The sequence below is a fragment of the Pleuronectes platessa genome, chromosome 18 (genome assembly GCF_947347685.1).
Source record: "Pleuronectes platessa chromosome 18, fPlePla1.1, whole genome shotgun sequence".
In the NCBI taxonomy this organism is placed as follows: domain Eukaryota; kingdom Metazoa; phylum Chordata; class Actinopteri; order Pleuronectiformes; family Pleuronectidae; genus Pleuronectes; species Pleuronectes platessa.
The window spans coordinates 17,890,387-17,908,581 of NC_070643.1; the positions used below are offsets into that span (position 1 = coordinate 17,890,387).

General features: G+C 47.2%; 1 protein-coding gene across 3 annotated transcripts in view; it reads left to right on the forward strand.

Moving 5' to 3' along the window:
• Positions 1-17,926, forward strand: part of rbms3 (RNA binding motif, single stranded interacting protein) — a 246,819-nt gene extending 228,893 nt beyond the window's left edge. For 2 of the 3 annotated variants that reach the window (XM_053446877.1, XM_053446878.1), the window contains exons 11-14: positions 8,050-8,160; positions 14,595-14,684; positions 16,649-16,773; positions 17,540-17,926. In XM_053446877.1, coding sequence (XP_053302852.1) covers positions 8,050-8,160; positions 14,595-14,684; positions 16,649-16,773; positions 17,540-17,543 — 330 coding nt within the window. In that variant the 3' untranslated portion in view covers positions 17,544-17,926. The remainder of the gene's footprint in view (positions 1-8,049; positions 8,161-14,594; positions 14,685-16,648; positions 16,774-17,539) is intronic. The other variant, XM_053446879.1, reaches the window with a different exon arrangement.
• The last annotated feature ends 269 nt before the right edge of the window (positions 17,927-18,195 follow it).

Below are 18,195 nucleotides of genomic sequence, written 5' to 3' on the forward strand. Positions count from 1 at the left end.
TGATTTCGGTAAATCATCCTGCAACCATCATTCTGTGGCTCGGGACGTCCCACGGCTCCTAGTTTGGGAAACTACTGGACTGTAAAAACAAAAAGGGTACACTATACTACTCTCTGCTCACTATTAAACATGCTGCATTTCATACATATGCAAAAACATTTTTTTTATTATTATTTACTCCCCAGGGGTGTCAGAAAACTATAGGTCATGAAGATCAGAGCAGCTCAGATCTAAGTTATGATACTCTGGCATCTTTCCACTCAGTCCCCCTGAAGAACCACTTATGTAACTGGGAGAGCGTTTGGATAAACGTTTGTAACTGGTAATTGTCCAATACGTCACACACTAAGTAGCCACAAGGCCGCTCCTCCTACAACCGTTGTGCCACTGCGCCCCTGAAGTTTCCAAATAGGCTGCATGAGAAGCCTCCTGCTAAATTCCAGGGCGTAATTACCCTTTGACACGCCCCCTGTTACTTCCCACTATGAAGACAGTCATGATAAATAGTCCGGGTGAGAAGTCGCCTTCCACTGGGATCAAGAGCTCGCTAAGAAACCGTACACTGACCTGAACAGTGTTAAGTACAGTAGATCTTACAAGGACAAATTGGGCTTGTTAGTTGAAGGATGTTTAAAAGCTTTAATTAGCTATCCCCTACTGTATTTCTTTATTTTTATCTTTCCTTTAGTATTGACCCCCGAAATTAGCACGTTCATTTGTTTTGGGGACGTAGCTTTGACTCTTGCTCGATCTTCCTGACGTACCAACATTTACTTTAACTACCCGGCTGAGAGTTGTTCTTATTGCACATTAAGCCGAACGTTACTGTACGAAACGCTTTGTCAAAGGTCTTTATTTTCCTCTGACTAGATTAAGTTTGACAAGTTCGCCCGTTCGAGACTCGACTTCATCCCGTGGAGGAGTCTGAACCTTGTTAGCCGTGAAAAGAAGAAGGAGCAGTTTTACCCCCAAAAATGGTTTATCCCCAATTAATGGCTTAGATGCACTCGGAGTGAAACTTGATAGAAAGTGACAGTGTTTTTTTTAAAGTGGACAGCGAAATGAGGTTTCTGTCTATTCTCCAAACCCCCCCCCCCCCCCCTTGACTTGTCATCCCTCTCTCCTCTCCGCAGTTAGGCGGCAGGATGTCAGAGCAGCATGAGCGCTCGCCTCCTCGGCCGGCGCACCACAAGTCAGCGGACCTCGGAGAAGTGAAAACTGAAAGCCGCTGAAGGCCAAACACACACAAACGCAGACTCACACAACTGCATAAACGCACACGACGCATTGTTTGAGTGCGGAAACACACATTTTTTATTCCTAATGATAAATCTCACTTACGTGCGGATCATCAATCTCACGCGCAGACGCTCAGATTCACTTCTCGTCGGAGGAGCTGCAGTCAGGCGCAGCATCGCTGTCGTTCCCCCTGACTTATCCCTCCTCTCTTTCCTCTCCTCCCAATTTTCCTCTCTGTGAACCGCATGTGCTTCAAGTGTGTATTTGCTGGAGTGCACTGGCCCTTACATACTGAAGGTGAATTATTGAATTCCCCGACGTTGCACCCCCCGGCCAGCGTCTCTCCCTGAGCTCCCCGGGCTTTGAATAGCAGCTCACCGGGGCCTCTTAGAATTGAAGCATAACTATCTGTCCCGATCGGACGGGGGGGGGGGGGGGGGGGTGAACCGGTGCAGTGTGTGATACCCATCTCTCCGCTTGACATTAAAAACGCTCTGCGGATTTCGGAGCGAGAACATTATGTCGCTCTCGTGGATTTGACTGGCGAGGCAGAATTGGAGACGGGGCTACAGTTGTCCTTGAGTTGCTCTCGCTGCTCTTTTGCTCCTCTCTCTATCTTTTCGTCCCATCGTTACCTCTCTCTCTCTCTCTCTCTCTCCTTCTCTCCTCTCTCTCTCTGCCCTTTCAGAGTAAAACTGAATTTTTTTTTTTTTTGCTGTGCAGATGCCAGCAGAAATTGCCTGTTCAGGGTTAAAGTTTCATACATAAAAGAGAGATATTGTCGGAGTGCCACAGGGTGACTGACGGAGAGATGGAGCAGCAGCATCTTCCCTCTAAGCTTTTGGATATTACCTTGAGAAAATCCAAATCGCAGTGGCAGCAATAAGATGTATTTGGAGACAAAAGCCGACGGGCTCGGTTGGACCAGCTCTATTAACTGGCTTTGTTTTCTAATTGGATTTCTAATCTTTTTTTTACTATTGTAAATGGAGTACAAAATGAAATCTGGAGAGATCCCCGTGTGTGAAATGATCCATTCGTCTACAGGAGCCTGTCAGAGAGCGGCTGATAAACAAGCGCCGTCCGAGCGTGGAGAGGAATGGACCTCCCATGAAGACATGACAAATACTGTTACATGCTTCATCTAGCGCCTTATCCTCTCTCACACACACACACTCACACACACACACACACACACACTATAAATCCATCCTGGTATTGCGTCACCATCAACTCTGTGGTTCCTTTTTGACCATTACCTCATCACGATAAGCATTTAATCATCATAAACAGTCTGGATAGGGATCATGTGATTAGATTTTTTTCTCTTTCTCAACCACTAAGTCCCTTTTAAGACATGAACTCCAGAAATAGTTTTCAAAGTTTGCATATAAAGTACACAGCAGGAGATAGTGTGCTCATAACAAAGGGAAAATGGAAGAATCCTGGCGGGGGGGTGCGGGGGGGGTGGAAAACCGCAGAGGGAGGAAATCAGGTGTTTTTTATTTTACAGCACATTACACCGGTGTCTGCCTCTTATCGCTGAGAGCTCCTGAAGTTCACATATTCGTCTACTTGTATGTCTCCTATTGTCATCCTGAGATATTTGTTTTCTTTTAGTTTTGTTGTTTTATTTACAGTTTGCTTCTATTGTGTTTCATCAACGCTCCCACGTCACCAACACTCTCCTGCTGTGTTCTCACAAGGCTTCACTTAGACATGTTACTCAGGGACTGGCATGAAAAGTCCCGATAAAATATCTGCAGCTGACATTTGCGCTCTTGGAAAATTCAGGAAAATGTCCCGTGTCTTCAGTTCATGTCCAATAACAGCTTGACACCCTCATAAGAAAAGACACGGTTATGAACAATATGTGTCCCTTTATTGTAACCTTGAACTACGTCTACCCCTCGAATTGTTCATTTCAGTGGCAAAGCATTTTTACAGTAATTCCGTCCTCACCCTCTGTGAGGACAGACAAATGAATCAATACGTGGAAGGAGGCTGATCCATCATCCGTCTCATTTTCACGTCGAGGCGGAAGACAAATAGATGCGCTGCAGATAAGCATCTTTGCCAGAGGTGAGAAATCCTTCATCAGTCCCCGACTCCATATGTTAATCTGTTAACGTACAGCGCCCCCCCCCCCCCCCCCCCCCCCCCCCCCCCCGCCCCCCAGCTACCTCATTGTCACTGTGATGATTCTCTTTCCCCCTGTAGGTTTGTCTCGCGTTTGTAATTAAGCTTTTTTTTTCAAAACCCTCAGAAAATTAGATTCTCAAATTACAGTTTGAGATAAGCTTCCATCTGCGTCGCTGTCCACCTGGCTCAAATTAGCTTTTCACCTTCCTAGTTATTGTATATTGGGTGTTAAGGGCGCTTCATTCTCACATGGGCTCAGTCTGACATTTTCCGGCCATTTTTCCCGGTAACTGCCGGCAAACGTCTGGAGCAACGGACTCGGACATTTGCATTCTCACATTTCAGGAGAACGTCTGGAGGTCGGTGCATGTGTGAAAGCAGCTCGGGCCCAGAGAGGGATTCCTGCTGTGGATTAGAGTTAAAGACTCAGGATGCTGGCTCCTCTCTCAGGGCTTACCCAAAGAGAGAAGGTGCCTGAGGGGGCGTCTGGAAACTGTGGTCCAAGTTGAAGGAGGCGAAGGCAAAGTGGTGGGCAGCTTCTGTAAACGTTATGAGAATAAAGACATTCACACAATATCTACACTCTCATAACCTTCACTGCGCTACAGGTTGGGAGGCCTCATGGCTGCATGTGGTTACCAGTCAATCATCTGCAGATGTTCTGTGACACCAGGACCTCCACACCGATAACCACTGGCTGAACAGGCTTAGCTTCTCTCTGTGTGTGTGGGTCACTTTGTAGAGCTGGGGCTTAAGCAGAAACACACTGGAGCTGGAACACCTCATGCAAGTGTCCTGCAGGGTGCACGACACATTTTAACACACACACACCACCATAGGCATCCAAACCACAGAGACTCACATGCAGAGGAATCATCTCTCACATAAAGCGAGGATCTACTTTCATGGGGCGGACGGGTCAGGATCACAACTGCCCCCAACTTTTACATTTCACTTTCTAAAATGAAGTTGCTCTCTTGCGTTGCAGGCTCTTAGAGATTAGTGAAAGATTTGTTTACAACACTTTCTTTCAATAACCAGAGAAACTTCAGGGCCTATGACGGGAGGAATCAACTTGTGAGCTTCTCTTATTGTGGCCTCGGGCTGTTTTCACTTGCAGGGAGGGCACTGCCACCGCCTGAAGGAAGCGATATATTAACGCTGGTTCGAAGCAACAGTGTCGGGAAGCAATGATGTTGGATATTAGAACCTGCAGCAGTAATGGAGATGAGCGAAGCTGCGGGGAAGCTCTGATCTGTCTGTTTGATGCTGATGCAGAGTTTTAAAGTCGTGAGAATCAGATGATATGATCCGGAGCTGCTGCAGAAGACATTCCACATTCCACTTCACTCGCGTATAAGTTTAATTTTCATTTACACTTTGAAGATAATTGACTATTTACCGTTTGTCATGCTTCATTAAATGGTTTACTCGTCCAGTATTTATAGGAATTTCTCTAAACTGCATCCTTCACAAAGTAGATATTCATTTCTTTTTTTACTGTTTGCTTATTTGACTTATTATATATTATGTATTTAGCATTTATTTATACTAGTTGTTGTGGAATGAATAACTAAATACCTTTGCTGCTTGATTAATTCAGTTTTTCTGCTAGTTTCCATTTCTGCTTCTCTAAATTCCACGGGATGTGCTGCACTTTTTACTGAATGGAATATAACCTGATAAAATGCAATGATTTTTAAGGACCCAGCATTATAGACACAAAGCTTAAAATTAGCTCCATCTCATCCAAATATAAAAGTAAAACACCACTCGTGCATTAATGTAGAGTCCCTTAGTATAAAAGATAATGAATACTCACAGAGGCAGTTTTTCTCTGCTTAATGAGTAGTTTGAGTACTTTTGTACTTTGAGAACTTTTGATCAAATAAATCATTAAATGAAGACCTTTAATTTTAATGGTCGTTTTAACACAATGATGTGAACTGCTGAGTAAAGGATCTCGACTCTGGTAGACCCACCTGCCCGACTGCATCTTTATTCCATGTAGAGAGAAACAGGAACATAAACCTCCTGCAGCCTGTGAGGAGAAGCTGCAGCTTCATCAGAGGATTAAAAACACTGAGTGACATTTACGTGTTTGTACCTTTTTTACAGTTTCAGCAAATCTCCTGATAGCCGCTGATACGGATCAGCGTTGCATCCGCTTGAGCGTTACACTATTTACTCTGCAATGAGCGGCCATTAAAAAACACGGCCGGCTGTTAGATTTTTACAAGATCTCTTATTTACTGTACATTGTCTCAGGTCGGAGAGTGCACATCAACGTCTTTAACAACGCGGGGGCTGATATCATCTGTCCTCTGGCCAGAGCAGGATCAATACCAGCTTCAGCAGGATGGGGGTTTTATTACAGCCACATGCACTTAGACGGGCACACACACACACACAGATGGGCACACACACACACACACACACACATATATATATATATACAAGCACCACACGCACGGAGACATCCACAGAGACATGCACGCACAAGGAGGACAAATCAAAAACATATATTGTCTATTTGTGTCAGTCTCTTTCTCATTTTCCTTCCTCTTTAGTCAGTAGGCAGACACAACCAGACAGACATAACACACACACACATAGTGAAAACCCCTCTCTCACAGACACTCAGTCTCACAAACACAGAAAATCGAAATCACAAATCGGCTTAACTCTGCCTGACACGTCTGTGAATTAAGCCTTTCCGTTGCTCTCCCTCTCCCATTATAAGAGGCATTGTCAGAGGCTGAATCGGTAACAGGTAGCCCACAGCTCCGACCGCTTTCCTCCCACTCCTCTCTTTCATTTTCCTTCCCTCTTCCTCACCCTCTGTCTTCTGTCTTCCCCTTTTCTTTGTCTCGTCTCGCTCCCTCCCGGTGAGTCCCTTCTCTCTAACTCTCCCTCCTGCCTCCCCCCCCCCCGCCGTATCTCCTCGCTCTCGTCTTCCTCGTGACCTCCATCAGCTCTCTCCTTAATCATCTCTCCCCTGTCCTCACCGTCTCTCTCTCTCTCTCTCTCGCTCTCCCTCTCCTATTTCCTCCGTCTGTAGCAGCCTGTGACGGAAACGGACTAAGTGCTAGTTATTTCCATTTTGGGCAAGTTTGCGTTTCTACTTCACTAGATTCCATGATTGGAAAAGAGTTTTTACTCTGATTCATTAATTTTGAAATCTTTAGTTAGTATTTGCTGTACTTTACTGTTTCAGAAAAGCATGTGACCGACCACTTGTGTTGTAACACGTTTAGGTTTGAACACTTCTTCCCTTTTTGTTCTATGCAGAGCTTTAAATCAGGGAAGGATCACGTGAAGTGGGCGTACGGAGGGGGAGAGGGAGAGAGACGGGGGGGAGGAGAGAGAGAGAGTTATCTATGATGTGAATGCAGGGAGTCGACAAGCAGAGCGGTTCTGACAGGCTGCGTCCGCACAGTTGGGTTTCCAATAGGCCCACACACAGTCACCAGTGGGGCGCACACACCCGCAGACACACACCATCAGAGAGTCACACTCACGAGCACAGTCAGTCGCTTTCACCCTCGTGCACGAATGCTGTAACACACAGTGCGTTGCAGGCTCACCCACACACACACACTGACACAGACACACACAGAGTGAGAAGAGAGGCGCAGAGGAAGCTTGGGTTTTTAATGCTTTCCTCTCGAGGCTTCGGTGCCAGGGAAATGGAGCCATCATGACAAGGGATGAAAGAGCAACAATGGTTTCATCACTTTCCCTCATGTTCCACTGCACCGTGAAAAAAAAAACAGGCTTCCAGCGTTCTCGTCCGGCCGCCGGGGAAAACACGCCACACGCTACGCCCTGAGGGGAGACCTGGGAGAGAGAGAGAGGGAGGGAGGGAGAGGGAGAGGGAGGGAGGGGGAGGGAGAGAGAGAGAGATCCTCGTTCAACAATCAATAAACCTCACATACCCAAATTGTTGATAATCAGCAGCAGATATCAAAGATGTGATAGACCAAAGACAATAGTGAGCATTGATCGTGCAAACATCCCCGTGTGCTGACACCGTCCATGTGTTGTCCTCATGTCAACCCTCTCCTCAGCCACACCTTCTCCATCCTCCTCTTTGTTTTCTTAAACTTTAGTTTTACTTTAGTATAAGAACACACCCCCTGCTTCCTGCCTCACCTCCATTAACCCTGAACGCCACCGCGGGTTTCCCCTACACTTCATCCTCTCGTCTATATGCTCTTGTGTATATACAGTATATATATATATACTTCACGTCACTTGTGAATTCAGTTTGCTTGTTTACTGACTTCTATGTTTGCTTTGCTGTGGCTGTCCAAGAAAAGTTGGTTTGAGGACACCTGAGGACTTTGTTTGAGTTCTCGTCCAAGAAGCTTCTTCGGTCACTTAGTTCAACTACAGTCTGACATATCTGCATTATGAGGAGACTGATGCTGAAACTAGAATGGCACTGATCCAGATCTGAACCAAATTTGAATGGTTTCTTCCTGAATGGGTCACAGCCCAACACCTCCACAAACTTTCATGGGAATCAGTTTAGTAGTTTTTCTGTAATTCTGCTAAATAACAAAAAATAGATAATACAAATGGAATCATTATAATTGTACACAACGCACATGTTTCCTTCTCCTCCTGCTTTCCTCTCAACCTTCTCCCCATCTTCTCCACCAGGGTGCAGTGATCACGCCAGGCATGGACCACACTATGTCCATGCAGCCTGCCAGCATGATGGGTCCTCTCGCCCAGCAGATGAACCATATGTCCCTGGGCACAACAGGAAGTGTGAGTTCCCCCCCCCCCCGCGCTGCAATACAACCACTCACATGACACAAGCATCCAAACATGAGCCCAGGTCTGGTTTTACAGCCGCCAGCTCCTGTCTTCAGACTTCAAGTGGTGATTCTCCACAAGCAACATTAAACTAATGTCATTTTCAGCCTGTTAGCCCTTAAAAATCCAGCAATTTACACATCCTTACTAAACATTTTGTGATTTTAAGCTACTGTTTATATTTACATATACATACGGGGGCTGTATGTGAGAACACAAATGTCCCAGTGAGTTGCTTCGGACATTTTCCAGTGAATTCCCTTATATCTGGAAAACCTCCAAGTGAGCCCGATGTGAAAGTGCAGCAGGACGACATCCTGAAGACTCACAGCGGGCGAGTGGGCGCGTTGGTTTCTAACATGTCACAGACTGAATGTTCTTCACATGTGAGGGAAAAAAATGTCCAGACTCATTTTTTCTGACATTTTCCAGAGTTCCTGTCTGAAACGACCTTAATGTGTTGATTGGTAGAAGGTAGCCGGTACTCTGCCAGTGCAGTAAAAGCATTGGCCAGAACTATAAGTCCATTTAAAGATGGAGACTCCACTTTACTGTTATTATTTTGTCAAATATTTAATATCCGGCTACACCCACTCTACAGATTGAGAAATAAAACCAGCATGTGTCTGGTACACTGTAGGTTTTTGTCCCAGCAGCAAGTGGAGACCTTTTATCATTTAGTCCAGGAACAAAGTGCACACGGAGTAATAGCGGATTTTCCTGAGCGAGACAAACCTTCTCAGTCTGTCGCCACATGTGCTCGGCCATGGAGCCGCCGTATCATTTGCTTCACGCTGCATGCTTCCACTGCCAGACACTGAGAGAGCATATTTCCTCCCTGATCTTCCACATTAAACAGATTTCCTGTGAGGCTTAGCGCTGGGACGGGGGCCCTCTGTTCTCCAGCGTCCTCACTTTCACCCTCTAATTTCTGTTTCTTTCTCACACTCTCCGTCTCCCTCGCTCTCTGGATCGCACGTCAGGCCCATCACGCCGTCAGTTTTCCTTATTTCAGGCACGAGCATATATGCCCATGGTCACCCCCCCCCCCCCCCCCCCTCCTCTTTCAGGATCAAGTCGACTTAGAGGTGTCACACAGTTCTGAAGCCCGACTTCCTGCCCTAACCCTGCAGCCTGGGGGCAAGCAGGCCGGCAGCTTTGCTCCGGCGCTTCGTCTGATCCCCCCCCCCCCCCCCCCCCCCCCCCCGTGTGTTATTGTGTGAGCGTGCGTGATTGAAACAGTGCCGTATTGTACAGTTCCCCGTGTGTTTCCAGGTGAGCTGTCAGCGACTGTGACGCCATGTTGGCTCTGTCAGGAATGCCCCCTCCCTAATCTGCCCCAGCTGTGCTAACAACCAGGATTAGAGACAGGCTAATCTATGATGATGGCTTCTGATGTTTGATGGCTTGTGTTAGAGGAGAAAGTGGGTTAAGGCGCTTTCTCTCTCTCTCTCTCTCTCTCTCTCTCTCTCTCCCCCCTTTTCTGCCTGCTTAGCTCTCCCGAGGCAATGTGCTGTGTATCATAACTTTTCAGTTGCGGCGCTGCTCACACGTTATGCCACACTCGATCATCTGTGGGAATTGAGACACGTTTCCTATACGATGCTAATTCTGAAGCCAGATGTGGACGCCCTGTTTTATACAGCCTAGTTGAGAGAGTAAAGAGAGAGAGAGAGGGTGAGGAACCAGCGTCTGTAACTCACCGTGTAGTAAACTGGACTTGACATATTCTTAGAGCACATTCCTCAAGTGGTGCACACGTTGTTGTTCTGCTCGCCCCCGCTGGTCATGTGACTCAACCTTCACCACAGCAGCTTCCTGCACCTGCCACGGGCAGCGTCTCCAAAGTCAACAACTTAACACAACAGCCCGTGGCCACTGAGGAGGAGCCACACCTCTTGGCTGTTCCACGACTCTCTGCGGCTGTTTGTGTTTGGCCGTGGCTTCTTCCTTCTTCTTCCTCTTCTTCTTCTCTCTAAGGAAGAGAAAACCAAATGTTCCCGGTCCGTAGCTTTTCCGATGAAGTGCGTGTTGTTTTGCTCCGGATCGGCACAGAGGGTTTGGCTGGTTCAACTAGGTGTGGCGAGGGGGGGAAGCCTGGATCGGTGCTGGTTTCGATGGTCACCGCTTTGGAATTCATCTGCTTTCTCCAGAGAACTGTTGTGTTTTCACCAGCGTCTGTGGGCTGAACCACTTGATTACTGAATGTTAAAGAACCTCAGGCTCACTGTTTATGGATGCCACACATAAACACACGCCATCCAGGCCCCTCGCTGATTTATCTCCCCGTGTTTGGTGCATATTGCTCCGTCACTGATTTATTTACTATCTCACAGCCTTCACCATTTAACAGGACTCTATCTCTCGTGTCCTGTGTTTTCACTTCCCCTGTTGTTGTTGTTGTGCATGTGTAGGATGCTGCAACGCTCTGTTTGTCACTATAGAATATGTGTGTTTCTGTACGTACATGTATGTCAGCTTGTGTGCGTTAGTGTGTGGGCGACATAGTGTGTGTGACATGACGAGAGGTGACCTTCCCTCTGTGTTCTCCATCCTATTCCTGTCGTGCCATGCAGCGGTGATTGACAGCTCCTGTGTCCCTGATAGACAGATTTGTGTGAAGCGTTTGCCTCTATTATCTGTGCGGATTCCCTTGGTTTTCTACGAGGGGGGGGGGGGGGGGGGGGGGGGGGGGTGAGTGGAACTACAGCGTGTTATTCTGCATCTCCCTAAATGTGCACGGCTAAATTTAACCTGTACTCAGTCGTGGAAGTCGACGGCCTGTGCTCTCTCCTGCTGCAGCTCCTCGTTCGAGAGGTAACACACGTTGACACCCGGCTGATGCCTTGAACACCTTGAAAGTAGTTGTTCGGGGTGGAACAACCTTTTGTGGCATTTCTTTAAATTTACAATGTGTCCTCAATGTGTTTAAAGGCCTGTAGCCAGGAACTCTGGTGCAAGAACTGGCTGGTCGTGACTATATTGTGTTCTTTTGATATTAAAATGCATGCAGTAAATTTAAAGCTGGTCTTGTAAGTACCCAGTTAGTATGCAGCAGAGTCCCGAGTGTCCTCGCTCCTTGTGCCTGAAACGCTGGATCCGGATAATAAGTGTTTACTGCTTATTTTGTGTTTCTTTACCTTTGTAGCATCGAAGCCAAACTTAAAGCTGCACAGATCAATATGTGAATGAGTCTGTGCAACGTGAAAAGGTTTCACTGGCAGTGACAAACCTCATCGTCATCCTCGTAACTTTCCAGCAGCAGCAGACATTGTAAAATCGATGGAATATTAGGAAACCATTAGTAGGAATGTGCATTTTCTGTGCATGCACAAGTCAAATGGGGAATATCTGCTCCTTACTGGTGGTCAAAAGCTCCTCACTGTGGAATAGTAAATATTAAAATAGCAGAATGATAAACAGCAACCCTGCGGATAAGAGTGTGTTTAAAGAGGTGATTTAACAGATGACACTGATTTTCACCGGGGTAAATCTCCTCGGGCCCGGGTGATCTCAAAGTGGAGGGGCCGAGATATGGAGGGGCTTATTATGGTTTAAGTGGTGCAGCGGTGTGATTCACGGCCGCCGGTGTGTGCAGCTCTGATAGTTCCCATCGTGTCTCCAGCGCCACGGCTGAGATCAATAGTCATTGAGATCAATAGTCATCAGAGCCCATCCCCACGCCGCCCTGCCATTAATAACCTCGGCTGAGTGGCTGCTTGCTCTCGCCTTGACCAACTGTTATCCTCCACCTCGCCGACGAGGTGGCAGAACAGCGTGTCAACACGGCGGGGGGGGGTGGATGGGTGTGGAGGCCGGCTGACAGACAGACACAGAGGAGGCGGTGATTTATTTGAACATTTAAGCATGCTAACGTGCCCTGCTACATTTAAAAGAACTAATATTCATGTGGATGTGCACGAAGCAAACTGCCCCCCCCCCCCCTCGTCCTCCCCAGCCACCATAACATAAATCCTCTCTTCTTCATTGAGGTGCAGAGGCCCGAACCTCCGCGGCTCCGGAGCGGTGCCGGCTGTTCTATGGATTTTCATCCGAGCACTGCTGCATTGCGGGTGTGTGACTTTATACTGTAGTTATAGGTGTGTGTCATTGAGAGTGATGGCAGAGAAGAAACTTAAGGAGTCTCCTCACACCGGCCTCGTTAAGGAAGTGTTCAATCCTCCTGTTCATCAAACACTCACACAGACACACACACACACGTGCCATCTGCTTCAGGCACAGCTGTGTGTGTGTGTGTGTGTGTGTGTGTGTGTGTGTGATACCCCATTTATTGCCAATTAGGGATGCTTTATATTGCACAAACCTGCTCCCTGACTTTGGACAGGAAAATATTAAAAGATTGAAAATTGGACAAAAAAAATCATCTTTATTGCCATAGCAACCCCCATTAGCAGACGCCGGGCTTGACATGCCTGTGACACGCCACGGCAGCGCGGTGGGGGGGGCGGGGGGGATGCCCCCTGCTCAACCTGCCACATTAAATAGGTTAACTAATGGTTATGGTGGAAGAAGAAAATGGTATCTTATTAAAATGTCTTGTTAAATCTCATTTAAATTCCTTTTTGCAGCCCCGCGGAGAAAATATCTAACATTTCAAATGGACGCTCTACTTTGACAGGGAGATTCTGATATTGCTAATTATCTCCGTCTTTGCCTTCATTTGCTTTCATGCGGCCCTCACAGGTGAGGCGGCTGAATAAGTTAATGGGGAACGGGGGGGGGAAAAAGAAAAAGAAAGAAAAGTCCAGATGAAAATTGGTATGCATGGTTTAGATCCTCCAGGGAGAAGGTCACTTCAACAATCTGATCGGCCCTTTTAGAAGATAGCAGGTTGAGAGGGAGAGAGCTGAGTGTGGGGGGGGCGAGGGGAGGGGGTGACAGGAAGGTGAGAGGGGAAAAGGGGATGACACGGAAAGAGGTAATGTGGTAATGTGTCAGGAAGTCTGGATATGTCCCCCACCCCCCCACCCCCGTCCTGGAGTGTGACAGCCCGGAAGATGTGATAACCTCAAATCCACACGCGCAGACCCACACAGTCACACTCGCACACGGACCGACATGAGCCTCCATCCCAGGGAGCGTCCTCCTGGCCATGTGTGGCGTCGGTGGGGGAGTTAATCACCCGTGTCCATGGCCTTTAGCTGCTCTCATTAGCGGTGAGCAGTGGAGCCGTACCCGATCCATTAGCAACGCTGCCGGTAATGACACTTCACCACCACCGCCGGGCCCACGGCCAAGAAGGGCTCCGCAGCCCGGCACAACCCCTCCATTACTGCCTCCCACTGCATAGTGCCGCCACGCTTTTTAGCATTGGCAAGAGGGACTGAGAGGCAGAGGGGAAAAATAAGACATAAAAAGAGGGGATTGTACTTCCTCTTTTTTTTCTTGGTCCGGAAAAGCATCAGGAAGAGGAGGAGAAGGGGGGGGGGGGGACGCAGCCTGGTGGCTTTTATCTGGGATCACATCCGTACTGCAGCATTATCGTTCCAAGCCTCTTTGTCTTTGTCTGTCTTGCTCACACACACTCACACACACACACACACACACTCACACACTCACGCACACACGCACGTAGGTTCCCATCACACAGCTGCAAACTGGAGAACACACACATGCACGTGCACAGTTGGACGACAAACAGTGATAAGTCATTTTTTATGCACCGACATGTGTTAATTAAAAAAGTCGCACACTGGCACTTGTTCACCACACACACGCACACACTGTGCATTCACAGCAAGTCCAGGGAAGAGCCTCACACAAAGTGCCGTGTCCTCATTCATATTGCATGTGAAAGCCCCGCGGCTGTCATGTAACCAAACCTGTGTCACATCTGTAAAATGGCCTTCATGGAGCGAGAGAGCACCCAGTTAAAAGCCAGAGCAGCCATGACTAAAGGAATATAGGCCACAGGCAACAGACCTCCTGCTTCCTCCTTTCTCTCTCCCTCCCTCCCTCTCTTTCTCTCTCCGTCTCCCTCTTTCCCTTCAGCTTTCTGTTTTATTTTTTATCTTCTCCTCAGCCGTGGCCCGGTGCATTTTGCCAGCCTGTGAAGTCTTGGTGGAGCAGCAGGACTCCTCTTCCTCCTTCTCCTCCGTCTACCTCACACACTCTCCTCTCCTCTCCTCTCCTCTGCTGAGCATATTCTCTTAGCGCCCTCCAAAGGATGCTGAGGGCACAGCAGGCTCTTGTTTTTCAAACTTGCAATATCAGTGTCTGATCCCTGGGAAGTGTTTCCTGTCTACTAGTGGATTGGCATTTGGTGTTTGGTGTTTTCATGTTAGCAGCAGGAGTTTTCATACGCAAGGCTTGATGATGATGATTGTTGATGATGATGTTGTGTGTTTCTTCTGTTTGTGTTTCAGTACATGACTGCTGCAGCCGCCGCGGCGCCTATGCAAGGGACCTACATTCCCCAGTACACTCCTGTGCCTCCAACAGCCGTCCCTGTCGAAGTAAGACGCACACTCACGCACACGGTGATTAACGCTGATCAGAAATCTGTTGACATTTACCCAGAGGAGGACATCATTACAGCTGACAGCCCACTCACTCACAGAGACAAGCACTCACTCTGCCGTCTCTAAACGCTGCTCTCCCGCACACAATAGACCCAAACAGTCATTAAGGAGACGGACGACATTTGAAGTGTGCTGTAAATTGCTCTCACGCTCCCCCAAAATAAAAATGGCCTCCCCCCCGCTCTCCCCACCACCACCAGCACCACCGGCACCACCACCAGCACCACCAGCAGCAGCAGCAAGCAAATAACGATGAGGGAAACCTGCGAGTGAAAGCCGGATGAGTCAGAAGTTTTACAGTAGTCGGGAAAGACATTGGAAGTGCTGTGCAGAGTTTGTCACTTGCTCGCCGGCTGTCTGAGCTCCTGGCCGGTTCGGGCAGTGCAGCCGGAGAAATGATGAACGTGGAAAGCGGGGGGGGGGGGGGGGGGGGGCAGAGCGGCCGGCTGTCGGCTGGCTGACAGGGCGCTCGTATTCAGATGGACTATCAGTCGTGTATCAGATGACAGGAGCTGAAGTGAGACACAGTGCCTGAGGTGCTGTCTCTGTCTTTCTCTGTCTCTCTCTCTCTCTCTCTCTCTCTCTCTCTCCCTCCCTCCCTCTCTCCCTCTCTCTTTCTGCCCCCCCCCCCCCCCCACACACACCCACCACAGCCGGTTGGAGCTGGTAGGTAGCTGGAACACACACATCCGTCAGCCATTCAGCTCCGGCTCGCCCACCAGCCACGCACAATGACAGTTTCCCCCTGACAGAGCCATTAGTCGCTCCTCCCCCCTTCCTCCCAGACTCCCCTTGCCCACCACCTCCTCCTCCTCCTCCTCCTCTTCCGCAGAAAGTTTGCAGTCCCCCTTCGTGAAGGAGTCGGACAGAGGAGAGAGATGTAGTTGCAGTGTAGCCCGCGGCGCCTCTTACCGATTTCATCCTCGCTGTCGTGCTCTCACTGCCGGCGTCAGCAGCGGGGGGAGGGGGGGGGGCTGGCTACATCACTGTATCAGCCGGTGTCTGGAGGGCTGATGTATGGACAGGGCGGAGTCTCCTTGAGAGCTTATTAAAAGTGATTTAGACGACTCGATGACGGCGGCCATTGGTAATGCTCCTCACATACGAGGGCTGAGAGGCTGTTGTGATGGAGTCAGTGCACAGAGGCGTTCTTAAGACATAGATAATAAGATAAACTTTGACACTGGGGGAATTCACCGGTTGCAGCAGCAGATAGATACGTGGCAGTATGAAATAAAATACAAATGCATAATGAAAAAAGTAATTGAAATACAGAGAAAATGTACATAACAAAAAACATCTTTCACTACAGACAGAATATTATGGGTAGAGAACAGTACGAGGCCCAGGGATGTAGACTGGATTTGTGCATATGCATAAGGAGATATTGAAGTTAATATTTGCATTATTTAAATAAATAGATATATATATTTAGGCAGGTATAGTCTCCATATTACATATATATATCCATATCAATCAAATTGAGAGTACACAATATGATTTGTATAATTTCAATTGTCCTCTGGGTGTTGATATATTGTTATATTTGTTAAGACAGATATTGTTTCTAGTTTTCTTTAGGGTGTCAAACAAAATCTTTATCAAACAGAAATCACATTATTTTGTAAACATTTATTTTTAATTAATCTGGACATGATCAACATAAACTTCCTTACAACCTCAGTTTGAGGGAGAATAAAAATTCTGAAACCCTTGTTTCCTGCTCCAGGACAGACAAACAGGAAGTGACACAGTTTTATGTAACCAGTCGACAGAAGAGGAGAGAATATTACTCCTCACACACACTTCTTAAAAAGTGCTGAGCGCTGCAGGGAGACGCTTGTTAAGAGGTGGGAGCTGACACAGTTCCTCCTGTGTGTGTGTGTGTGTCCCTTCAGGGAGTGGTGACGGACAACTCCCCCCAGTCTGTGGCTCCCTCATCACAGGAGGTGGTAGGCCAGCAGCAACAGATGCAGGTGGACAGTGGTGCCGACCATGTTCCTGCTTACTCATACCAGTCCAAGTAAGTTCGGCCTTTGAGACGCGCCATGCTCTACTATGCATGCTTTTAACTGGTATGTGCACAGAGGAGGGGGATGTGACTATATTTGATATTACATTTAATAGTTAGGATCTTCAGTTCATATCTAAAAAGTCCATGAATCATACACATTTTAAATATTGTGCCAAGGCATCTATTCCTTAAAAGATTCAGGGTGAGATATAAGTTGTGTTTAAGTGAAATCGTACTTTAACATGTTGGATATTTACACCATGATGCTGTCTGGTTATTTTTATCATTATAATTTCTCTTTTTGATTTCCAGAAAGTTCAACGCATCAGAAGACAAACAGTTTATTGATAATATATAAAGTTAAATGTTGAGGGTTTTCATATCACTCACTTTTTAGTTAACTCATATTAGATCATTAAAATATATATTTCAAGGGCAGTGAAATCAGGAGGAGCTAGTTTCTCTTCGACTTATGTTTGTGTTAAGTTTCTTCGACCTTAATACTGATCCTAAAATTAATGTTGTTGTTATAAAATGACTGAAGTGTGCGTCCTGGCAGCTGTTGTCATTTGCTCCTCTAGCCGGCAGCTCCTCTGACCCTCCACACGACCGTTAAACATGTTTCATTTAGCGTCAGTCCTCCTCCTCCTGCACTGTCAGCTCTTTAACTCCTGTGTGTTTGTAATATCGTGCTTTGATTACAGCCTCTCTCTCTCTCTCTCTCTCCCTCCCTCTCTCCCTCTCTCTCCGTGTCTGTTCTCTCCTCTTTCATCAGATAGCAACGGCCTGAGCGAATGTTCCTGTGACAGCGTTGCCTTGAGACAGAAGGTGGCTGCACTGTGAATGTGAGGAGAAAAAAGAGAATAGAAAGAGATTGCTTCCAGATTGCCCAGGCACCAAAAAAGAGACAATTTTTTCATTTCCTACCTGGCCTACGAGAAAAAAAAAAAAAGAATGAAAGAAAGAAAAAACACACAAACGAGAGGAAGGAGGCGAAGAGCTGAGCGAGGGGATGGAGGAAAAAAAAATTGCGGGGCACAGTGCAAAGAAGTGAAATTGTTTAGTCTGGGATTCTGCCTGAGGGGCTGGGCTGAAGCTCCAAAAGTTTCTCAAAGAAAATTCTCTACTACCAATAAAAAAACAAAAAGAACAAAAAAAAAAAGGTTGAATGCGCAGGTAGGTGATGAAGTTTATTTTGTAATTGGAAGAGGGGGGGGGAGTCAAGTTTGAGATACACACAGAGATTGTCTTCCTCAGATATTAAGCTACAGTTTCTTTTCACTCTTTTTTATGTTCTAGTGTTTAAATTTTAGTTTTCTAGATATATTTGAAAACAAAAGTGTTTTTTCTTTCTTGAATCTTCATGGCCTTAATTTGAAGGGCGCCAGGAACTTTTTACGGAGTTTAACTCTTGACGTCTGGTTAGGGGGG